This window comes from Vanacampus margaritifer, chromosome 5, assembly GCF_051991255.1.
Source record: "Vanacampus margaritifer isolate UIUO_Vmar chromosome 5, RoL_Vmar_1.0, whole genome shotgun sequence".
In the NCBI taxonomy this organism is placed as follows: Eukaryota; Metazoa; Chordata; class Actinopteri; order Syngnathiformes; family Syngnathidae; genus Vanacampus; species Vanacampus margaritifer.
The window spans coordinates 26,353,947-26,377,358 of record NC_135436.1 but is presented as its reverse complement, the minus strand read 5'-3'; the positions used below and the strand labels follow the sequence as shown (position 1 = coordinate 26,377,358).

Genomic DNA, 23,412 nt, shown 5'->3' with positions numbered 1-23,412 from the left:
TGCAGCATAAATGTGTCTAGTATTTTAATAACTTTAGCAGCTGCAGTGACACCTTTCACCTCGAGTGGAGCTATTGTTCCCGAGCGGGGTTGGCAACTCCCTCATATGGAGAATGAAGAAGAGCATGTAGCCGTGCGAAGAATGAACTAGTAATCACAGCAGAAACAATAACACAACCTAAAGGAATAACCTTATCATTCCTAACCTTTGCTTAGAAAATAGAGGTAAGAGATGGTTAAATCAAATATGTTATTATTTCCGTTAAGGTTTTTGTTTCGCTATTTGGTGCTCTAACTATAAACGCCGGGATTAGCATAGAGCTAACGCTAGCTGGATTTTTAATTGCATATAACGAGTAAATTCGTCCTAGTAACGAACAGGGCATCCTTCAAATCGCAGTATGGGAAAGTATTACTGGAGATTGAGCGAGTAAACAACGTTAAATAAAATAAAGCAGGTGGAGGGAAGAGTAAGGGATGATGTGTGGCAGAAGACCACCAGCTAAATTGAAAGGTAAGGTTTAAAGGACGCTAGTGAAACCTGCCATGATGTTTGATGACCATGAGCTATATCTGGAGGTGGCAGAGGTAAAGAAAAGGACCAGAGAGGAAATGTTATGTGGTGAGGAATGACTTGCAAATAGCTGTAGAACACAAGGTGTATAAGACAAGATAGAAGATAATTTTTCGCTGCTGCAATCCCTGAAAAGGACAGTTGAGCAAGAAGCTAGATTTTACAAATACCACATATTTTTACATTGTCACAGTCATATGATGCTGTCCTTTTCTTGCTGTCAGCCCTGTCATCATGGCCAGCGGTCCGGGTGTGAGGGTCAGCATCGAGTCTTCCTGTGAGAAGCAGGTGCAGGAAGTAGCCCTGGATGGAACTGAGACATACGTGCCGCCCCTGTCCATGTCCCAGAATTTGGCCAAGTTGGCACAACGGATTGACTTCAGCCAGGGATCCGACTCTGAGGAAGAGGGAGCCGACAGCGAATCCCGGGATCGTGAATGGTGCAAGCAGGAGCCGGAGGAAGAAGAAGGTATCACAACGACAAGTATGTGTTGTATGCGCAGTGAGTGATTTTCTTTTCTACCGTGTCGATTTCCGCAGGAACTGTGAAGTTCCAACCGTCCCTGTGGCCTTGGGACTCGGTACGGAACAACTTGCGCAGTGCCCTGACCGAAATGTGTGTCCTCTATGACGTGCTCTGCGTGGTGAAAGAGAAGAAGTACATGGCGCTAGACCCAGTGTCTCAAGATCCGTCCATGAGCAAGGTGAAGTGAAAAAATGCAGTATGTGGAATTGATAGATAGGTTTGTGTTTTATTTTCCCCTGAAGAAATGGATAGCTTTGCCTCAGTAAAAGTCAGTTTAGCTAAATGCTAACAAACAATGTAGAATGCCATTGATGGGCTAACAAATAGCATCAGTGTTTTGGCGTTACAACCGTTTAAAGCAGATATTTGCAACAGTGGAGCAATGCAGATAATATAACAATACTCATGCATATTATAGTTTTTAAAGTGCTAAACAACCAAAAAAAAGACTTTTTTTCTTTTGTTCATATTTTTTCCCCTGAATTTCTTTCTGTTGAATATCGGCATCTGCCCCAAAAAAATCCATATCACTTAGGCCCAAATTTTTTTTTTTCAAAAACATACTTGGGAAGTTCAATTTCCACATCCTCTTGCTTTGGTTCAGACCCCTCAGGTGTTCCAGCTGATGAGCAAAAAGAAATCACTGGCCACTGCAGCACAGCTCATCCTGAAGGGTGCCGAGAAGCTTAATAAGTCGGTCGCCGAGAATCTTGAGAACCGGAGACAGCGAGACTTCAACGCGGAGCTGCTGCGGCTGCGTTCGCAGTGGAAGCTGCGCAAAGTCGGCGACAAGATCTTGGGGGACCTCAGCTACCGGAGCGCAGGTGATTAAAACCTTTGCAAAAATGATTGTGTTGCCAAGCGAGTCTGTAAAAGCTGCACGGTGTCATTATCCATGCAGGCTCCCTGTTTCCTCATCACGGTTCGTTCGAGGTGATCAAGAACACGGATATCGATCTGAACAAAAAGATCCCGGATGACTACTGTCCCCTTGACGTACAGATCCCCAGTGATCTCGAGGGATCCGCCTATATAAAAGTAAATGAGTGAGACTTGCTTTTTTTTCATTAAAATGGTTCTGTACAGTCTTTGCATTTAACATTTATTTGCAATTTATTGTTCACAAATTTGCCTTATCAGTTTTTCTTGGGGTTGGCAACTTATTATTCAGTGAAAAACTTATTGCCTTTTGTTGTTTTTCAATAATTGTCTAAGTCTCAAATTGACATCATTTTGTGGCTCATCACATTGCTCGTTATATTGCCTGTTTCAGTGCTAAATTCACTTGCAAACACTAAACACAGACTGTATGCAGAAACACTAACTGATCAATCTAATTACGACTGGGAATGTCTGCAGGTTTCCATTCAGAAGCAAGCTCCAGACATCGGTGATCTCGGAACAGTCAACTTGTTTAGGAAACAACCAAAAACCAAAGGAGGTGTGGGATCAGTCGACAATACTTAAGCGATTTCCTTATTGTCTGTCATGAAGCTATCACATTTTTTTTTAAACATATATATATATATATATATATATATATATATATATATATATATTCTGGACATCCTCTAATAGTAATATGTCACATTGCCAGGTTCGCAGTCGTGGCACGTGAAACTGGAGGCGGCTCAGAACGTTCTGCTCTGCAAGGAGATCTTTGCGCAGCTGTCCAGGGAAGCCGTCCAGATCAAGTCCCAAATCCCTCACATTGTCGTGAAGAATCAGATCATCTCACAGCCCTTCCCAGGTCCTCAGAGTGCTCGTGATTAGGGCCCGACCGATTAATCAGCCAACTCTGAAAAGGGGCTGATCATTTTTTAAAAAAAAAATTTTGTTGTTACATTTTTGAAGATTTTTTTCCTTTCTTTTTTTTTAAGATCATTACAACATAAACAAAGATAATGACATTCAAACATCCCTCCCCAAAAAGAAATGTAAGCAAAAAATTAATGTGCTGCCTGTAATTTATATATTTTATAGTTGTAAGTGTTGAGGGACCAAAAACAGAAGTTATTTGATTATATAATTGTATTATTAATCAGACGATTAATCGGTTATTGGAATTTTATTCTACCATGTATGAGAATCGGCACGGGTTTCAAAAAAACATCCTTATCGGTTGGGCCCTACTCGTGACAAAAAGCAATTTGCCTTTTTCTCCATTTAGCACTGCTGACTATTTGATCCTATTTGCGCTTCTGCAGGCCTGCAACTCTCCATCTCGTTATGCCACTCAACGACAGAGAAGAGGAACCACCGGGTGTCTCCGGAGAAACCCAAACCAGATGACCATCTTTATGTACTAGAACATAACCTGCATCAGATGATGCGAGAGGTGAAACGTTTTTATTATTTATTTTGTTTCCCTGAGGTTAGGTTCAGGGCAGTAATAATTTGATTTCCTCGTATGAATGAATTTTCTCAAATAATGGCTGGGCTCTTTATTTACTTATCTGCAGTTTAGCCTATTAAACACTCTGATTAATAATTGATCCTTTTATTTTCTGGTTGTTATTTCAAGTTATATTTAAGGTTACATTTTGTTATTATATATTATCATCTGGATGATTTTTTGTGCTTTAAGTAGCCTCACTGGTTTCCTTCCTGTCCATCTCACAGTTCCACAAGCAGCAGTTGAGTTCCATGGTGATGCCACATCCCGCCACCGCCCCGTTTGGCCACAAGCGCCTTCGCCTGGCCGGCCCGCTGGCCTACGACAAAGCCGAGATCAGCGGCTTGCAGCAAAGAGAGGGTCTCCTGGAGAAGATCATCAAACAGGCCAAGCATATCTTCCTACGGAGCCGGTAAGGCGGCTTCTACTACGTCAGGGGTTCGTCACCCCTGTGCAGTGACACATTTGTGAGAAAAATAATTGACCATGATATCTAGTCATACCTTTTTTTCTATCTTTATTTATTTTTATTTTATTTTTATTATTATTATTATTATTATTATTATTATTTTATTTTTTTATTTTATTTTTTTATTTTTATTATATATATTATTTTTATTTTTTTTAAAAGAAGAAGAAAAAAAAAAGCTATCTAGTCATACCGACGTCCCACAGCCTCGCTAGTCTCATCACGGACGCAGAATGATTCTCATCATGTTAATTAGCCGTATTGTGGCATCACAGCGGGGCAGAGTGCACAAGGGTTCGCTCACATATACATGGTCAGAATTAGGGAGATAAAAGATTTATTTGATTGTTCAATTTCACTTATGGAGGCTGGGCAGGCAAACCAGAGACCCAGCTATTTCTACAAAAGCTGTTAAAAAAAACTCTCTTTACTCTTCCCTAGTTGTCATGTTAAGTCAATAGAGGTCTTAAATTTGCTTTCAGTCTCGCTAGTAAATAATGGCATGGGTACAAAGTGGAACTATGTCAAATATCTCAGTATCTGTAGTGGCTTGCAGGTGATAGAGGTCCTCTGCAATATTTACTCTGTACATATTTCTGGTCCTTAACTATAGTGACTGGAGCGGCCGCACATATTACAACTTTTTTGGATCCAAAGACTCCATACGGCAATTGCACATGAAAACACTATAACGTGTATCCTTAAATGTCATAGGAATAAAAACGGTGCCTATCCCCCCCCCCCAAAAAAAAAAGAAGTCACAATGTGCCCATAACACATTAATCTTATGAGACTAGTTGTAATATTAAAGTCAAACCTTAAGAAGGGAAAAAAGTAATACTTTACAAGTGAATTAAAAAAAAAAAAGCATCTTTTTTTTTGGGGGGGGCATCATTATTCTCTACATAGGGCCTTATTCACACACAAAAAAAGAGACTCTATTACTGTAAAAATATGCCTTTTTATTGGGGGGGAAAAAAAGGGAGGGGACTTTATTCATGCCGGTACTGTGTCAGATTTAAATGCTACGTCAGAATTACTGTACATCATAGCTTTTAATTCAGGTAGTGAGGATGAAGTGGTTTGTTCTATTTGCCATGCCAGTCTCCTTATGGACTTTTCCAAATTATTTTGTGGATTACCAACTTGTAAACCCCACTTTGAGATCCATCATTTCAATCCAATCCTAGACCCGTAATGCTTCGTAAACAACTTGTGTGCATTTGTCATTTGTCAGGACGGCGCGCACCATCGACAGCCTGGCCAGTCGTATCGAAGACCCTCAAATTCAAGCTCACTGGTCCAACATCAACGACGTGTACGAGTCCAGCGTCAAAGTGCTGATCACCTCTCAGAGCTACGAGCAAATCTGCAAGTAAGCGGTAGAAGGAAAGCACAAAGCAGCGTTTTGATGTGCCTATATGTGGCTCAATAAAGGTTTGGAGACGCTGCTGTAATGGACTACGACTGTGTGTGTGTGATGTTTATTGTTCAGGTCCATCCAGCTGCAGCTCAACATCGGCGTGGAGCAGATCCGAGTGGTGCACCGAGACGGTCGCGTTGTCACTCTGTCGCATCAGGAGCAGGAACTGCAGGACTTCCTCCTCTCACAGGTATCGCCGCTTCTCCCGCCAAGCTCTAGTTTAGTGGTTCTCAAACCGGAACATGGAGGACTAAAGAAATCGGACAACATTTACTCACGAGAGGCTGAAATTCTGAGGACTTGGACAATTTTAAGGTTAACGATAAATTAATTGTCAAACTCCATTTTTTTATAAATTTGATAAGCAAGTAGTTGTTAATTACCTCATTCACTGCCATTTACGGCTATAGATGTAAAAAATTCATTGTAACTATTTCAATTTGTTTAACATTTTTTTCTAATTTTGTTAACAATATGAACACCTAGAAAAAAAATATTGATCATTTATAACAGATAGAAAATTTTTGATTAATCGGGAGTTAACTATTGAAGTCATGCGATTAATTACAATTGAAAAAATTAATCGACTGATGTGATATAAAAAAAAAAAAGATTACTAAAAATTAGGGGCGTCAGGTGATTAATTTTTTTTATTGTAATTAATCGCATGAATTCACTACTTAACTCACGATTAATCACAAATTGTATATCTAAATGAAAAAAAAAAAAGGTTTTCATGTTACTGTTTAACTAATAGAAATAGTTCAAATGATTTTTTGACGTCTATAGTCGTCAATGGCAGTGAATACGTTAATTAGTGTCTTTGTACCTCTACAGGCAGAATATTTGATTGCCATACAAAACTTTGTCCTTAAGTATTGAACTTTACAATAGAGAAAAATTGGCAAAAGTCACCAGATTATTTTGCCTTTTTTTATGTCATTTTTTTCGTATGTTGTCGTGTTGATGCGAAAAAAACAATCAACAAAAAATTTGCTGATTTTTGTGGATTTAAAAATGACTAATAACAGCCGATTAAATCAGCCAGGCGATTTAATTTTTTAACCGGGGATGGGACATAATTTAAAAAAAAAAAAAATTAATTGTGGAGAGATTTTTTTTTTTATACGAACCCCAAAATATCTTGAACTCACGCTGATAAGCATTCAATATACGTTTCCCCGTGAAATACAGTAAACAAGCTGTTTTGTTTTGCTAAAATACTCAAGTCCACCCACCCCAACCAAATAAACGTCCCTTGCCCACATTTTGGATATCCCCCATTCGCCCCTCCCGCCAGATGTCCCAGCACCAGGTGCACGCGGTGCAGCAGCTGGCCAAAGTGATGGGCTGGCACGTACTGAGCTTCAGCAACCACGTCGGCCTCGGCCCGGTGGAGAGCATCGGAAACGCTTCGGCCGTCACCGTGGCGTCCCCCAACGGAGAGTACGCCATCTCAGGTGAGACAAACGACAGCTTCTCAAAAGTTTGTGGTCACTTACGAATGTCCTTCTTTTTGAAGGAGAGTGTGGGTGGAGGAATTTAAATGTATTTAAATTCCCCTTAATTGCTACTAATAATATACACAAAAAGCTTCTGATTTCAAATATTTGCAAAGTTTCCCCATCTTAACGTTCTATGGAAATTTATGCAACACGATGAATTTTAGCATAGTGGTCAATAAAGCGTCTGTCTCTTTTGTCCCCCCCCAAGTACGTAATGGTCCCGAGAGTGGGTGCAGGGTTTTGGTCCAGTTCCCCCGCAGCCAGACCAAGGAGCTGCCCAAGAGTGAGGTCATCCAGGACGGCAAGTGGAGCCACCTCAGGGGTCCGTACAAGGAGGTCCACTGGAACAAGATGGAGGGACGCAACTTTGTCTACAAGATGGAGCTCCTCATGGCCGCCCTGACCCCGTGCCCTTAAACGCAACTCACTACAAATGGATCAGCAATTATAGCCATGTTACTACAAAAAAATATATATATCATCCACGCCCCTTTCTCTTTTATTTTTCCAAGGAGGACTTTTACAAGACTTGTTGTGTTGGCTGCCTGCTCACATGTTGCTCACGTCTGTACACTTTTGACTTAGAGAGGAAATAAAGAGCTAAAAAGTCTGCTGGTGTTCCTCTGTGGCCTTCTATTGCAGTGCTTCTCAAATTCGGGGCATCCAGGAAATAATTTGCAATAAATTATAGTATCATACAGTCATAATAGACGGTGGTATTTGTCCCTACTTTAGCTTTAGGCCGATTCAGCTGCTGATAAAAGTTTGATTTATGAACACTTACGATACATCGGGACATTTAGAAAATAAAGGTGTATTTTGCTAGAAAGTGTCATATTGGTATTTTTCAAGAATATTTGTTTTATAAAAGTAAAGGTGTCGTTTTTGAGAATGCAGTCCTATTTTCTAGATAAGTATTTTTTAAATTAATTTAATATTCCAAGTTGTATATTTGAAATTCACTTTATGTGAATGCTGAAGAACATATACACATTTTATTCTGCACCCAAAAAATGCATTTCTTTTAAATAACTCACTTATTTTTTTGTTCTCTTTCCACCTTTCTCAGACCTTTCAAATGTCACGACATGCATTCAAACATTCTCAAAATTCTCACATTCCCCAAATTCTCTTCTTCCCACAGTAAAATTGCCACATTTAACAGCTACTTTCCATGATTTATCTCCTCCTTCTACGTCTTGACCAAATTTAAAGCAGTCCATCTTCAATTTGTTCCCATCCATCAGGACATCCTGTGGATGATTCCCATTCCCACAATTTTCAAATTGTCACCAAAATTCCCAAATTCAGATACTGCATATGTATTGATCTCCTCCTTTCACATTTCTAAACCCATTCCAAGTCTCACATGCCACATTTCAACTTTTCATTTCGAGCTCAGTTCTTCAGCATTCACGTAACAATTTCTGCAGAAATTGCATTCTCTAGTTTTTTATTTTTATTCCCTCCACTTTTATGACACTGCTTCTCCTTCTACATTTCTCAACCAATTTAAATAATTTAAACTTCAGGACATGGAGAGAACTATTTTACCAAATTTTGTCACTCACTATTTCAATTGAATAAGACATCTTGCTAAATTTCAAATTCCCATTTCAAATTAAAACTATTCAGCTCATTCAGCCCAGAACATTTTGGGAATTATTTCCTGAATTTCCACATTTTTAGAAAAAAAAATCCTTGTAAATGGTCCCTGGTTCAAAAATTTTGAAAACCCCTGTTGTATGTCCTTTGTTGATGTCACATGACCAACGATGTGTGTGCGTTGCGGGGAGGACGTCACTCATTTGACCTAGTGAGCAGGCAGCTACTCCAAACAATCATGTGTTTTGGCAATAAATACAGTACAATACATATATTTACAGTGATGTCCATGTATATAAAAAAAAAAAAAAATCCTCTGAGAGCGCCTCAGTCTCAGTTTCAGTACGGCAATTGCATTGCAGTGTCGGAAAAAAACCAGTCCTTCCTTTTACATGTAAAAAAAAAAGTAGTTCCGACAAACGTGTCATAGAGGCTGCAGCTCCGTCGCGTCATTTTCTGAAAAAAATTAAATAAAATACACAAAAGGGTTTGTCAGTAGCCGAGTCACTTGAGACGCTCAGCAACCTTTGTACTCAAATGCACGCCCTAAGTGCAATACAATAGATAACCTGTATTCACAGCCAGACGGCCTTTATTATTTATGGCTTTCCACAACACATTGTAACTGTAGCAATCTGAGTAAACAAGCTTAGGAATAGTATTTGTGGGAATAAACCAAGTACTGTGCAAATACTGTCGTGTTTTTTCCAGTACAATGGTGCCTTAAGGTGCGAGTTGTTGGGCCAATTTTTTTGATTGGGGCGACGTGTCGTGGCAATGAATTCAACTCATTTCACAATAAGCAGTAGAGTTGAACGATTTATTTTCCCAGGTCCTCTTCCCCTTCTTCCCTCACACTAAATTAATTTGTATTGTTACGTTATTTTCCTATCAAAATCTATCCCTAAATGTTTTTGCTGTTTTATAGAATGAAACCATTTAATATGTTAGAAGAACTGTCACAAAAGATTTAAAAAAAAAAACTTTAATCCACAAATGATGACCTACAGTACATCAGGATTTTTTTTCTCAAGTGTTTTTATTACTCTTTAGGCATAAAAAAAAGCACCTTCTTTTGTTTTTAACTCATTGACTGCCATTGACGGCTATAGACGTCAAATATTCATTTGAACTATTTCTATTAGTTTAACATTTTTTTCCACTTTTGTTAACAAGAGTATGAAAACCTATATTTTTTATCGTTCATTTAGAGCAGATATAAAATGTGTGATTAATTGTGAGTTAACTAGTGAAGTCATGCGATTAATTACGATTAAACAGGAACACTTGTCAAGTTGTAGTCACAATACAGCGAATGATATCCAAAATCCAATTTAGTGGACTCATGATCAATCCTCAAATTACAAAATCAATACTTTGATATTTTAACAACTATTTACTTGCAAGGGCGAAATAGACACTTCCTTCCACTCACATCTGAACTTCTGTCGGCCATCTTGTTGTCGGTCTTTTTTTTTTTTGCACTTACAAAGGTTGACCACTGGATGGCAGTGCATGTCAAGACTACATTAGTGTCCACTACAGTGGCTATGGTCAACTGTGGCAAAAAATATTCATTTATACAGGAGAAAACAACGTTTTAATAGCTGTCCACTGTAGTAACCTAACCACAACAAGTTAGTAGCTAAGATTAGCACTAATACTTCCATTTAGTCTTCCATTTCTTCTTCTACTTTCTTTCGGCTGTTGGCAAATACTTTTGGTGCAATACCGCCATCTTCTGTCGAAACAAGGAGTTACTATTTACAGCACCAAAAGGCGCAATAAAAGGCGACCAGGAGCTTTGGCCACAATGCAATGCGGGACTCTAGTTAAGTAAGGTAAGCCATTTTAAACTTGACAAAAAAATTGAAGTAAGAAATTAAAAGTTTCTCGAACCCTTGATGAATGAAAATTCCTACCTGGCATCTGCTTCCTGCGTCTCCACGCTACTATCTTCCTGTAGGCTTTGTCCAAGAGCCACATGGCCAGCATGAGGAGGGCCGCCAAGCAGGCCAGCGCCAAGGCCGACACCGACAGGTACTGCAGGTCCTCGTACAGAACCTCTGGGGAAGACAATGCGAAAAGCTGTATGAGTGATTTTTGCACACCCTTGATATGTTTGATAAGTTAACAACTCTTAATTGATAAATCAACTGTCATGTTAATTCAAGGTTAATTTCCCATTACGTTAGCGCAAGCCTAATCTATAAAAACATTTTTAGATAATAAATTTGATTTTTTTGCATTGTGATGCAGATTAACTCATTCACTGCCATTGACGGCTATAAACGTCAACAATTTATTTGAACTATTTCTATTAGTTTAACATTTTTTTCCGCTTTTGTTAACAAGAGTATGAAAACCTAGATTTTTTTATTGTACATTTAGAACAGATATAAAGTGTGTGATTATTCGTGATTTAACTAGTGAAGTCATGCAATTAATTACAATAAAAAAAAACGTATTGCCTGTCGCCCCAAATTTTTTATAATCTTTTCTTTTTTTAATTCATTCGCTGCCATTAACTGCTATAAATGTCAAAAAATATTTTTAACTATTTCTATTAGTTTAACATTTTTTCCCACTTTTGTTAACAAGAGTATAAAAACTTAGATTTTTTTTATTGTACATTTAAAAAGATATAAAATCTGCGATTAATCGGGAATTAACTCGTGAAGTCATGCGATTAATTACTATTAAAAGTCGCCCCTCATTTTTAATAATTATTGTTTTCTTTTATGAATTTATGGCAGTGAATGAGTTAATGTATTGATGGTGTATTAAGAAATTACCGTGAAAAAAATAATCACATATTAAATCACAATCGTAATATTGAGAAAAAAACATTCCAATTACATTATTTTCCAAATTTGTTTATCAGAATCACATTCAAATTCAAATTAAATGTGAGTCAGCACACAGAAAGTGCTGTTTTTTTAGGTTTTTTTGTTGTTGTTTTTTATATGGTAGGGGAAAAATATATAACAGTTCTCCTTTCACTCACCGTTGACTTTAAGGACATATCCGGCATCCTTGCTGCCGCCCATGTCGTCGGTGACCGTCACCACGTAGTAGCCGGCGTCCTGCAGCCGCAGGTCCGACAGGCCCATGGAGCCGTTGTCGTGCGCCTCCACGCGGCTGCTGTAGTCGTCCGTGATGTTGATGAAGACGCCCGGCCGCCAGACGCCGATGGCGCGGCTCACCGAGCTGGACATGAAGGTCCACTGGATGGTGGGAGTGCAATTGCAGGCCACGTCCACGGAGAAGAACGCATCTTCCTGCACGGACCGGGTGAGGCTGTGCTGGGTGGACTGGATGGAGACGGCCCTGGCTTGGAAAGAGATTGAGGAAGCACGTTAGTTCTCAAAAGTTTTTCGGATTTCATGGTGGGTCACCTCCAGGTAATAATAATAAAAAAAAAAGAAGCTTTTAATAATTGAAAACCTTTCCCTTACATTTCCTGGAGCACATGCTTTGTAATGTAATAAAATGAAATTAAAACTGCTACCTATTTTTTAAATAATTATTTTTAAATAAGTATTTTAAACATAATCTGATCTGATCCAAAATTGAGTTCCAAACACATCTTGAAAAATTAAAATCTAGATTTGGAAATCCAATTCTGCCTTTAATCCAGATTTGAGCCAGTGTTGGGGATTTCAAAACTTAAATCCCAAATCTGGATCAGTTTGATCCTGAAAATTAGCATTAAATTAATCCCACCTCAGGGTAGGATTAGACTGTGATGCCATATTTTTGTTTTGCGTATACTCATCAATAAATAGTGTAAAAGAGATATTCTTAACAAATGAAACCTCATTATGTACTTTTTATAAACTAAAATATTACAAATTCCAACAAATGTCGCCAAAAAATCCAAATAAAGAAAAAAAAATGCTTCAACCTTTTTTTTTTTAAACTAAAATGTTCCAAATTCCAACAAATGTCCCCAAAAATACCAATAACGAGAAAAAAAAATGCTTCAACCCAAAATTTACCAGCAAGCAAAAAAACTTAAAAAGAAAGTGAACCCCACAATTTTCTTAACAACATGTTGTATGTGCTCCACTAGTCTAATACGGCATTCAGATTAATATTACGTTTACCCTGAGCAATTGTGATGTCATTTTCATTGGACAGCAAGTGAAAAAAATGGCCGCCCCTTTTGCATTTGGTGTATTGACTTATCAAAGCCTTTAAGGTCTACAGAACACATTTTTTGAGTCCCGTCTGTGATGCTGGATGGATTTGGAAATCACAATCCAAGAGGAGAGGCTAGAAAATCCTGATCCATGGATCAGGAACATGGGATTTGTAAATCTGGATCAGTTTAAACTGGATTTAAATTTTTGAAATACTAAGCCCAGAACATTTGAGCCAAAAAAAAACCCTGGCATGCAACATTGTGCTATTTCAAATGACAGGATGCTGGCAGAGAGTCTAAAACCTGCCCAACAGGCTGAGGGGCACCCATTTCCGCTAAGTGTGGTTGGGCAACCCCAACCCCTCATCAAGTTTGTCCAAAAGCATTTCAGTGGACCTTCTGGTTCTGCTGTTTGCTCAGTGAGGCATGGAGAAAGAATTTCACCCAAGAATGCCAAGCGCTGTGGGAAAAAAAAAGAAAAGAAAAAAGAAGTGCAAGGTGCGCCATTGCTCATCGATTAAACAGCCTCAGTGACGCGGATATAAACATGATAATAGTACACAGGAGGTAATTGTAGTCACACTCCTTACTTAAATAGAAGTACAGTACAGATAGTTATTTAAATGATGAAGCTAACATGCATGTTTTGAAAATGGCGGGATGGAGAGAAGATGCAAACGCAACACAGGCATGAGCCCGGATTTGAACCCTGATATGCGCGTCCCCTTTACTTCTTCCTCAATAAGAAAAATAACAGGTCATGACTGGAACTCTCATGGGAAAACTGCCGCTCACACGTGAATATCAAGAGACAATTTGAACTATTTTGCTAACCAAAACAGCAGCACCAGAGCAGGTAAACAGTTGCTAAAACGAGGTTAAGTGAAGAGATTGTGAACTAATTCAATAGTATTAAAGAGACAAACCACCAGAACATAAAGATGTATAATTTTTACAGGGAATAATAAAGTAGTACATTTTTGAATATAGTCATAGTTTACAATAATCCATAAAGGCCTACCTTTGAGGGGGGAAACTTTTTTTTTTTAATAAAGTGGGCATTTTTTTTTTACATTAATTTAGTCATTTCACAAGACGAACTTCAAATAGTTTTGCGAAAAAGTTGTATATTTCAGATTAAAAATATGAGAATAAAGTTGAATATTTTTAATACTAAACTTTAAATAAGTGTTAAGACTTAACATATAATTTTACTTTTTTTACGGTAAAGGCAATATAACAATTTGTCTGTTTTTAAAATGTTATAATAAAAAAAAAAAAAGAATAATAAGAGTCTATAACTACTAACTTTTCACTCTGTCACCAACAACACCAAGCTGAGGTAGACTTTCTTTTATTTCCTGTTTTTATGTGGCCAATGGAGAGAGAAAAATCAGGAATTCCCGTCCTAATATAAAATTGAGTGCTTACCTTGGTGACACATGTACAAAGTGAAGCATAGCAGCACAGCAACGTCGTGGACATCCCAGAGTCTGTAGTACAACATTAGCATCTCAGTGCCATCGGTTTGTTGAAGAGAATCAAGAAGAATCTCGTCCAACACACTTGACCTGATCTTGTGGGCTTTTTCAGTCCTTGCCCAGCGATCCTGGCATTTTCTTGGAGTCTTCCTCCTCGTGCTTCCTTGTCTTCTCGTGTGCTTGGTGAGTGTGTGTTCATACCTGCACGGCCAGCACGCACCGATCAGACAGGTTGAGCCGGAGATTACTGAGTAAACATGTACCTACAGTCGCGCACTCACACATAAAAAAAAAAAAAAAAGAAGTCCAAACAGCATCGGGCCTACTCGCTTTACTGAGTTACGGGCACTTTGTGGCCACACGAACCACCAGCATAGGTTGAAAGGCCCTCGCCCCCGATTGTGACACACCTGGCGAACGTGCCAAACAGGAAGTACTGTATATGTTTTCACACTTCACGCACTCACTTGTTTCACTTTTAAAACAAAGGAGAACTAAAGAGCGAACGACCACTTTACATTCGGTACTTTACCTTGGGAAATAAATAAATCCTTGCAAACCAGATTAATTATTTTAGGCCCACATTTATGAACGATGCTGAAGTTGAATTATGACCTCCATTTTACTCAACATATCTACACGAGTATGACTCAGGTGACACTTGATAACAAATGTAAATGCTTTATTTATGTGTTTTTTTCTAAGTGTTACATACTATAAGTACTGGAAACAAGTGGTTAATACTGGGTTTTCCGACTCCGCTTCATTATTAACGCTACCCATTTGACGGGCTGAAGTGTTAATATTCTTATTTCGGTCGTGGAAGGAGAAATGATCTACTTCATAGACGTACAGTATTTGCAAAGCGATTGTTGCGAGTCAATGACGTGTGTGTAGTTCACCTCCACTGCAGGAATGGCGCTCTAGTAATACTTGTCAGTTGATAAACAGGAAACGGGAAGTACTTTGGTGAATAATAATAAACTCGTCAAATGTTGCTAAAACAGCGAACACAATCCTATTACGATTCGTAATGCGTCTGTAATATTCTTGAAAAGTACTCATTTGGAATATATACTTGTTAAGAACATTGCGATGGCATTAAAAGTGATTAAGTTTCTTGTTGTTTTTCTATTGGACCACCGTAGGTCACATGACAGACAGTACCCAGAAATTGGTCGGCATTTGTTTAAGTTATATGCCTGGCAAACTACACATATGATCTCACTATTACTTAACATGTCTGAGGTTGTTGTTTTCTTGCTTGTAAATGTATGTATATGTCGCTATTTGACGTTTTCCATATTGTCACCGTCTCTGTAGCTCGTGTTTTTGGGGATCAAATGTTCCTCAGTGACCAATTGTGGGTATCGCTTCTCGGCCTTTTGGCTAAGATCAAGTGTAGTATCTGTTCTTATCAGTTTAATATCTGATACGTCCCCTACCCGGGGACCATATATTAAATTGATTTTTGGAACTGGGAGATGGAATAGGGGCTTGCTCCGTCCACTCCACGCATCGACCTGGTATTGCAGTACTTCCAGGAACGGTGCACCCCCTGAAATTGTCAAATAAAAACCGCTAGAACTTTGGGATCATTCGGTACTTGTTAAGTATTAGTTAGCCATTTTGATTAGTGTACGCGTAATAATAGAAACGCGATGTTTACATTATAAGGTGACAGGAGCATTTTAGATGGACATTACGGTGCAGTGGGTGCTGTACCAGCCTTGTTGGAGAAGGTTAAACTAATAAAGTGTTTAATCTTAGTAAGATATTCATTTGTGTGCAACTTTTGCTGTCATGTTATTAAAAGTTTTGTGATCGTGACAGTATACATGTCATGTGAATGGAGGTCCTGTAGGTGGCAGTAGCATTTTAGATGCACATCCAACACACTCCTAACCGAATGTGTTGGTCTGCTTGTGACGTCAAAAAAGCATTACTTGGATATGTTCACGTGATATGAAACCATCGCTTCACATAGTGTGCGCGTGAATGACTCTCGTGCTCGCGCCGCATCCAACTCATACTTACCTGGCAGGGGAGATACCATGATCAAGAAGGTGGTTCACCCAGGGTGAGGCTCAGCCATTGCACTCCGGCTGTGCTGACCTCTGCGAATTCCCCAAATGTGGGAATCTCGACTGCATAATTTCTGATAGTGGGGGACTGCGTTCGCGCTCTCCCCTGACCTATGTGTGAATAATAATACAAGAGAGAAATCAGGATAGGATTCATATGAATTCGCTCGGCACAGAAACACCCTGACCGTAATTTAAAAAGTACTTCAGCTGTAGTTAGGAATAATTATAATAATTTGAAGGGCTCTCGTCCAAATTGATGAATAGAGGTAGTTCAGCTCCACTACGTTAACGGCGATGGAGTGCTACTGTCAGTTTGCCAACAAGCAGGAAACAGGAAGTAGTCAATAGTAGCCAATAAGTGTCTTTTTGTCAAAATGTTGATTAAACGGCTACTCTGTTTCAGCCACAGCATTATACCAACCGAGTGTTATTGCAAATGACTAATTATTTTCGTCAGTTAAAAATCTATTCTCATAGGGCAGAAGGAGTTCAGTTTATTTATTCATCCATGGTTTAATGCCGAATTATATTGGGTCGACGTGAAGCACGTGACACAAAACACACACGAACATCTGAAAACGTTCACATTAATGTTCAACACGTTCGATGCGTTGTTTGGCGTGTCGGGTGATGTGTGTAACCGCAACTTAAAGTTGTAGTCTCTGGAATTGAGTTCTTGCCTCTGATCCTTTGAGGGTATCGCTTCTCGGCCTTTTGGCTAAGATCAAGTGTAGTATCTGTTCTTATCAGTTTAATATCTGATACGTCCTCTATCCGGGGACCATATATTAAATTGATTTTTGGAACTGGGTGATGGAATAGGGGCTTGCTCCGTCCACTCCACGCATCGACCTGGTATTGCAGTACATCCAGGAACGGTGCATCCCCTCTCTCTGTCAAAATCAATGTAAAACTTTCTACAAAGAAGTGGTGGGACGCCTTTGTCAATATAGAAGCTATTCTTCTAATTAATGTAATAGTGGCTCACCATTTTTCATATAAATATACACATTTGTCCAAATATTTGTGCTTAGTTGAATGGATGTCAATGAAAGAGTATCCCTGCGAGGACGAATTTATTTTTTTTTCCTTAGAGAATCACAGATCACTCACCTTTAATTTGTGTTTTTTTATGTTCTCCATCGGCAAACACTCTACAATGGAAACACCTACAAGTAGAAATTTTACTTTAAGGAGAAATTGTAGAAATATGGCTTTTATTTTTGCGAAAAACTGTAATGGAGTCGTGGCTGACTAATCAAAAACAACATTAAGTGTCGCTAAACAATGTATAAGGTACACCACTAGATGGCAGCACTATTAAATTATGTTCACAAAGAAACAGGAAGTGAGTTTCGCCGGGAATACTTCATCGTTGTGGATCTCGACTTCCGGTGTGGTGTACACCGTGCGGCGACTTTAAAATGGCACAATCTAAAAGTAGATGCCACTGTAGCGTACCGGGCTGCTCTTCCAATGCTTTCAAGCAACCATACCTTTCCTTTCATGCATTTCCCAGCGACACTGAACTAAAACAGAAGTGGATACAAGCGGTTAGGCGGGAGGAAGGACCACATTTTGTTATCAGAAAGGGCAGCACATTTGTCTGTAGCAGGCATTTCACTACCGATGATTACGTGCTGGGGATAACTGTCCGACGCTTGAAACCCGAGATTGTTCCAAGCCTTTTCCCTTGGAACAACTACACACCACCTACGACGGAATATGTGTTGGGTCCGTGCCGCAAACGGCAGTGTGTAGAGTTTTCTCTTCAGGCGTTGGAAAACGAAATGAAAGAAAGAATTGCTAAGATGACTAAACTGGACCATGATTATGCAACGTCACCTAGCGCGGGTATGTAAGAAATTCTACCTTCTGGCATGTGGTCAAATGTGTCATGGTGCTGCGGTGTTTTACCTGTCTATGCTATTGTGTTTGTTGTAATTCTTTGCACTTCAACTTCACAGGTGTTCTAGACGAGGCAGCGGATTACATCCAGCACTTGCAAGCCAAATTGAAGATGGCAGTCTTGCCACCACCAACTCTCTTCAGTCGATACTGCGTGTCAGATGCGCAGATGAGATTTTACACTAAATTTCCATCTGAGCGTGTGTTCACGATCTTTTGGGAACACATTGCACCATCTGCCTCTCGACTGACTTACTGGAGCGAAGCCAAGAGAGTAGGCGAGGACGCCACCGGGGACGTGACAGCCAGCTCCTCTCGCAACTTGCCGTTGATTGATGAGTTCCTCATGTACTGTATGAGAGTAGCTGTTGGCATGAAGGAGCAGCTAATGGCGGACATGTTCCAGACAAGCGTGGCCATTGTTAGCCAAGTGACCATCACTTGGGCCAATTACCTATTCTCCATTCTGGGGACAATTCCTCTTTGGGTGAGTAGGGAGAAAATAAGGTCAGTCGTGCCAGAAAAATTCAAAAAGCACTGTTCCAATGTCCGCGTGATACTAGACTGCGCTGAGATTGCTGTGGCAACAGCGTCTTCACTCACCTTGAGATCCGAAATGTCCTCCCATTACACAAACAGGACGACCCTGAAGGGACTGATTGCAGTCACCCCCCACGGTTTAGTGACATTCTTCTCGCCACTGTACGCCGGAAGCATCTCTGTGAAGGAGATGACAAAGCTCTGCGGAATCCTGACCTTGCTCGAGCCGGGTGATGAAGTGTTGGCCGACAAAGGCTGTCAGGTTGAGGATCTCCTCTCTGGTATCGGGGCAAAACTCATTATTCCGCCATTGAAGCGTTCAGCCAAATTTACAAGAGAGGATACTGAGAAGAGACAAGCCATCGCCCGTTTTAGGAGAGTGGCCGAGAGGGTGGTAGGCAGAATTAAATCAAATCATATCTGGGACTCGCCTGTACCACCCACTTTAATAGGCACTATCAACCAAATCTGGTACAACTGCTGTGTAATGGTTAATTTCCAAGGACCTTTGTCTTTGGAAGACGATTGAAATCTGGAGAGTGGATGTAATGTAAAATAATTAAAGCAACACTAAGGAACTTTCAGTTAACATTGATTATGGCGCCGCCATATGGAGAAAGTCGGTAACGTTATGCCTGAAGGAAGACCACCTTTCTCATGAGGACAAGCGCATTGCGGCATTTATTTTTTTTAGCTCACGACATTCATATTGACTTCCGTCTGTTTGTTTTTTTAGAGCTCAGTATTGTTCATTCGGTAATTTTACCGATTTGACATGTCATCATCATTGCTCTGTTTCTTTTTTTTTTTTTTTGTATGTGTATGTGCGTGTGTGTGTGTATTCATTAGTTCACCTAAAACCTATTAAAAAATCCCATACCGTTCACCTAAACCGAACACTTCCAGCCAGAGTCGTGAGGCCGTCAGGAGACCCGAGGAAGGACCAAAGAAAAGACTTCCGTCTTTGTAACAAATGGGGAAAGGGGGAAGCGACGTATGCCATAAAGCAGTCAGCGCATTTGTAGTTTTTGTGTGTGGCAGTGTTCCTACCATCCTCCTCAAAGTTGTTTAGTGCCAGTAAAAATGAGACAGACCCCCTCAGGCCATGAAAAAGGTACCGTTCAACTAGTTTTAAGTCAATGTTTCATCAAAAGAGTTATGAAAATATTTTATTAAGGTTAAAAAGTTCCTTAGTGCCACTTGCCATTATCTGAAATGAAACTTCAAACATTTATTGCAAATCACATTTACAGTATTACCAGTAAGACAGGTAAGTGGAAAAGCACGACAAATGCACTTAGGGAAAAAAAAATGAAGATAAAATATTTTCAATACACGGTGAGAGTCCACAAAAGTTCAGTGTGATTTCAAGTACTCATTCATGTATGCGATGTAATAGAAAATGTCTAATTTATCCTTCATTTTGCGGATGAAAGCATCATCTCTCCAAATTCTCTCAACGTACAAAATCTCCTGAGTGTCCGTGACAAAGTCACACCAACGCAAGCCGGTTACCGCCAACTGTCCCTGGACCTGCCAGTAGTACCGATGTGACCGTCTGAGAGTGACATTCCCGTTTTCCATTTTCAGGTATCCAACCTGTGAAGCGTCAGGTTTTGTGGTGCTTTTCGCTTCAACGAGTCCAAACGGCGGTGACTCTCCAGGGTCATAGACCCTCCCGTCGGAACTGGCCCCGAGATGCGGTGCTTCTGGAGGGATAACAAATCCGATAGCTAGCACGTTAACTCTCTTCAAATTAGCATAACTTGCCAGGACTTCCGATTTCATCTGCACACTTAGTTTGCGTCTCATTGCCGCGGTTTTGTTGCTCGGCCCGTTTATCATTTGGATCGCAAGGGTTTTTGCTGCCGCCTCCGGATCTTCACGCCACTGACCCGAGGAGGCGCACGCCTCTCGGAAGCGACCGTCAGTTAACCGTGGTTGCCGTAACAACGCCCACGCTGGACATTTGGATTGCTGTCGGGTTCCCTTCTCAATTTCGCTGGCCATTTGTGGTGACACTTTCAAGGATTCTAGGTACGACTGCTGGCGCAAGGTAGGAACAAAGTCCAAGTTGGAGACGAGATGCCGACTCCGAGGAAGAGGAAGCGCTGGGAATTCAGGAGCCAAATGGTGCAGGATGAGGTCGCCGGATGTTTTAGGTGGACAGAGGTATGATATGGGACACTTACGAGGGACGGGGCCAAATCTAGATGGAACCAGATCTATGTCTGACAAGTGATCCAATACAAGAGCTATGAGAGGCTGGGGTTCTTCCTTGCGTAGCTTGTCTCCAGCAGCCATGAAATCAGGGTCAGGAAAAGGTCCTGCAGAGAGAAAAGATACAGAGCATCCTTCTTGGTTATTTGGGTTTTGCAAGCATGCAAAATGTTGCTGTTTGTCCAATAAAATGCTTCAAAAAACTTTTTTTTCCACAATTAGCAAACAAAACATTTCCTATTTTTTTTGCCTCTTCTCGCTGTGGCATCTTGTCCACAATAGCTGTCTTTAATTGTTAAAAAGGAAGTCAACCTTAAACATTTCTTAACAATAATATGTGACCTCACTAGTCTAAACATGACATTTTGATTAATATTACAGTTGTGGAATAAGTTATGCATCAAAATAACAGCCGTTTTTATCCATCTCAGGGGGTGGACATTTTGTCACTTGCTGTGGGCTGAAGATGACATCACAGTCGCTCAGGTCTCAAGTAACGACCAATCACAGCTCACCAGTTTTCTGAAGCTGAGCTGTGATTGGTCGTTACCTGAGATGAATAAAAAACGGCTGGATTTTGATGCATAACTCCTTTTCCAAAAATGTAATATTACTGAGTAGTGAGGTCACATATAACATATTGTGGTCAAGAAATGTTTAAGGTTGACTTCCCCTTGCTGTTGATTGAAGATGACATCGCAGTTGCTCAGGGCCCGGCAACAACCAATCACATCTCACCTGTTTTCTGAAGCTGGGCTGTGATTGGTTGATACTAGTATTAGGTACTGTTGTCTTTTTGTCACCTGTTTTCTGAAGCTGAGCTGTGATTGGTTGTTACCTGAGACCTGAGCAACTGTGATGTCATTTTCACTCGACAGCAAGTGGCAAAATGGCCGCCTTCTATTGTTGATAAAAACTGCAGGATTTTCCTGCTTAACTCATATTCCACTAACGCAATGTTAACCAGAATTCCCGTATTTCGACTAGTGGGGCTGCATTGAACATATTGTCAAGATTTTTTTTGGGGGGGGGTTCACTGCCACTTTAAAGATATTATACTGAAGCGACATAGTGAACTAAATTCAAGTATACTGTTACCTGAATGAGCCTGGTACAATGTGGACCGGAGTCCACTCTTGCCAGCTGCTGTTGACTTTTGCACCGCCATATCACTCACAGGCTCTGGATGGAAGAATGTAATCACATTAGGTGGCACACAATAAGGGCACTCATCTAGGTCGGAACCCAAAAGGGAGGGCACTTGAGCATCACCACAGGTTTACCTGCTAGTTGATCAGGGCAGTTTGTGTGAAGTATAGTTTAAAGGATTAGCTGAAATTTTACGGAAGAAAAAAAAAAGGTGGGTAAAGGAAGGCTCCTGCACATATAGTCAAGGTAGATTCAGACTAATGGTAGAAATTGCCTTCTGTTACTCTCAAATGAAATTACCGTACTCTTTATAGAAATGTCACTAAACAGCACTCCTGGGACCAGCAACTCAACACAAACAAAGTTTGCAGCAACCCAGCCGTGCTGTATTGTTACGAATGTGACCGCTAGGCGGCGCTGTTGTAGTGTGTTGACGACACAGCAGTGAGGGCTAGCGCATTTGTTGCTACTATTATTCTGATATATATGTGACTGAGTTGTTGTATGCCGCTGTGAACTGCTGCAAACCAAATCACCCTACAAGGGACAATCCCATAGAGTGATGTGAACAACGGCTTATGCACAAAAGTACTGCAACGACAGCAAGAAGCCACCAGAGTGGGGAACTGAACATGTGCAGAGTTAGCAGTTCTTTACTTACCTTCGTACTTGTCGATGGATTTTGAGTGGATAGCCCTTTGTCAGATTTCACGTGGAAAAATGCGTACCCATTTTTATTATAAATTTTTTCGTGTTGCAGTTTTCTTGAACAATGTCGGCAAATGTGATTTTCGGCAAATGTGATTTTCGGCAAATGTGATTTTCAGCAAATGTGAAGGACCGGAAGTTGAAATCCCGGTGATTACGCATTTCCTGTTTGTGCGTGTGTAATGCATTATGGGAATCTTTTTAACATAAAAAAATCAATTTATCATGGTTCAGCTAATGTAATGGCTCGAATGTACTAATTAAACTGTTATACGAGTTTTTCCTCATCCATTTAGCGTGTTTATGTGTGTTCAGCAGATCAAACCGTGACTGAGGATGGCGCGTGTGCTAATGACTTGAGCGTTGGTGATCTTTACAACTCATACTTACCTGGCAGGGGAGATACCATGATCAAGAAGGTGGTTCACCCAGGGTGAGGCTCAGCCATTGCACTCCGGCTGTGCTGACCCCTGCGAATTCCCCAAATGTGGGAATCTCGACTGCATAATTTCTGGTAGTGGGGGACTGCGTTCGCGCTCTCCCCTGATCAAAATGTCAATAATAATATAAGAGAGAAATGAGGATGTGATTTCGCTCGTCACAGCATCACCCTGACCGTAATTTGAAAAACATTTCAGCTGTAGTAAGGAATAATTATAATAATTTGAAGGGCTCT

The 23,412-nt window shown here is 40.2% G+C and overlaps 4 protein-coding genes and 4 non-coding genes across 11 annotated transcripts; 6 read left to right on the top strand and 2 right to left on the bottom strand.

Annotated features, from left to right (window-relative positions):
• Positions 1-58: 58 nt before the first annotated feature.
• On the top strand, positions 59-7,501 carry med17 (mediator complex subunit 17). The gene is made up of 13 exons (XM_077566768.1): positions 59-224; positions 798-1,042; positions 1,114-1,277; positions 1,704-1,923; positions 2,001-2,137; positions 2,459-2,540; positions 2,697-2,849; positions 3,307-3,437; positions 3,722-3,906; positions 5,201-5,338; positions 5,459-5,576; positions 6,687-6,846; positions 7,100-7,501. Exons 2-13 carry the CDS (start codon positions 808-810, stop codon positions 7,306-7,308), a joined length of 1,932 nt encoding a protein of 643 aa, XP_077422894.1. The 5' UTR covers positions 59-224; positions 798-807; the 3' UTR covers positions 7,309-7,501.
• Positions 4,905-14,676, bottom strand: vstm5 (V-set and transmembrane domain containing 5). 3 transcript variants are annotated; one of them, XM_077566777.1, is made up of 4 exons: positions 14,075-14,676; positions 11,504-11,830; positions 10,419-10,562; positions 4,905-5,636 (listed from the first exon to the last, which is right to left on the bottom strand). In XM_077566777.1, the coding sequence occupies exons 1-4, from the start codon at positions 14,154-14,156 to the stop codon at positions 5,617-5,619; spliced, it is 573 nt and encodes a 190-aa protein (XP_077422903.1). In that variant the 5' UTR covers positions 14,157-14,676; the 3' UTR covers positions 4,905-5,616. The 3 variants fall into 3 exon arrangements, with proteins under 3 accessions (XP_077422903.1, XP_077422904.1, XP_077422902.1); XM_077566778.1 differs by lacking the exon at positions 4,905-5,636 and adding an exon at positions 5,964-8,952 and having other exon boundaries at positions 11,504-11,826; positions 14,075-14,666; XM_077566776.1 differs by lacking the exon at positions 4,905-5,636 and adding an exon at positions 5,964-8,952 and having other exon boundaries at positions 14,075-14,643.
• Positions 14,677-15,493: 817 nt separating this feature from the next.
• LOC144052738 (U2 spliceosomal RNA) lies at positions 15,494-15,684 on the top strand. The gene has a single exon (XR_013294292.1). It is a non-coding gene; the product is annotated as a U2 spliceosomal RNA (small nuclear RNA).
• A 469-nt stretch (positions 15,685-16,153) lies between these two features.
• LOC144052723 (U1 spliceosomal RNA) lies at positions 16,154-16,317 on the top strand. Its single transcript, XR_013294278.1, has one exon. It is a non-coding gene; the product is annotated as a U1 spliceosomal RNA (small nuclear RNA).
• Positions 16,318-16,909: 592 nt separating this feature from the next.
• On the top strand, positions 16,910-17,100 carry LOC144052742 (U2 spliceosomal RNA). The gene has a single exon (XR_013294296.1). It is a non-coding gene; the product is annotated as a U2 spliceosomal RNA (small nuclear RNA).
• Positions 17,101-17,587: 487 nt separating this feature from the next.
• On the top strand, positions 17,588-19,238 carry LOC144051704 (uncharacterized). Its single transcript, XM_077565042.1, has 2 exons — positions 17,588-18,065; positions 18,179-19,238. The coding sequence occupies exons 1-2, from the start codon at positions 17,636-17,638 to the stop codon at positions 19,186-19,188; spliced, it is 1,440 nt and encodes a 479-aa protein (XP_077421168.1). The 5' UTR covers positions 17,588-17,635; the 3' UTR covers positions 19,189-19,238.
• A 627-nt stretch (positions 19,239-19,865) lies between these two features.
• Positions 19,866-23,071, bottom strand: LOC144051705 (uncharacterized). Of its 2 annotated transcripts, XM_077565045.1 has the most exons (4): positions 22,690-23,071; positions 21,978-22,061; positions 20,852-20,986; positions 19,866-20,770 (listed from the first exon to the last, which is right to left on the bottom strand). In XM_077565045.1, the coding sequence occupies exons 2-4, from the start codon at positions 22,045-22,047 to the stop codon at positions 20,016-20,018; spliced, it is 960 nt and encodes a 319-aa protein (XP_077421171.1). In that variant the 5' UTR covers positions 22,048-22,061; positions 22,690-23,071; the 3' UTR covers positions 19,866-20,015. The 2 variants fall into 2 exon arrangements, with proteins under 2 accessions (XP_077421171.1, XP_077421170.1); XM_077565044.1 differs by having other exon boundaries at positions 19,866-20,986.
• Positions 23,072-23,118: 47 nt separating this feature from the next.
• Positions 23,119-23,282, top strand: LOC144052761 (U1 spliceosomal RNA). Its single transcript, XR_013294313.1, has one exon. It is a non-coding gene; the product is annotated as a U1 spliceosomal RNA (small nuclear RNA).
• The last annotated feature ends 130 nt before the right edge of the window (positions 23,283-23,412 follow it).

Bases quoted from the DNA above. Each gene is read 5' to 3' on its own strand.
- LOC144051705 (XM_077565044.1), bottom strand. From the start codon at position 22,047: ATGGCGGTGCAAAAGTCAACAGCAGCTGGCAAGAGTGGACTCCGGTCC. The intron at 20,987-21,977 runs GTAACAGTATAC...TTCTCTCTGCAG, and splicing joins ATTGTACCAGGCTCATTCAG to GACCTTTTCCTGACCCTGAT.
- med17 (XM_077566768.1), top strand. From the start codon at position 808: ATGGCCAGCGGTCCGGGTGTGAGGGTCAGCATCGAGTCTTCCTGTGAG. The intron at 1,278-1,703 runs GTGAAGTGAAAA...GCTTTGGTTCAG, and splicing joins AAGATCCGTCCATGAGCAAG to ACCCCTCAGGTGTTCCAGCT. The intron at 6,847-7,099 runs GTGAGACAAACG...TCCCCCCCCAAG, and splicing joins CGGAGAGTACGCCATCTCAG to TACGTAATGGTCCCGAGAGT.
- vstm5 (XM_077566776.1), bottom strand. From the start codon at position 14,156: ATGCTAATGTTGTACTACAGACTCTGGGATGTCCACGACGTTGCTGTG. The intron at 10,563-11,503 runs GTGAGTGAAAGG...TGTCTTCCCCAG, and splicing joins ATATGTCCTTAAAGTCAACG to AGGTTCTGTACGAGGACCTG. The intron at 8,953-10,418 runs GTAGGAATTTTC...AATTTTTTTCAG, and splicing joins ACGCAGGAAGCAGATGCCAG to AAAATGACGCGACGGAGCTG.
- LOC144051704 (XM_077565042.1), top strand. From the start codon at position 17,636: ATGGCACAATCTAAAAGTAGATGCCACTGTAGCGTACCGGGCTGCTCT. The intron at 18,066-18,178 runs GTATGTAAGAAA...TCAACTTCACAG, and splicing joins TGCAACGTCACCTAGCGCGG to GTGTTCTAGACGAGGCAGCG.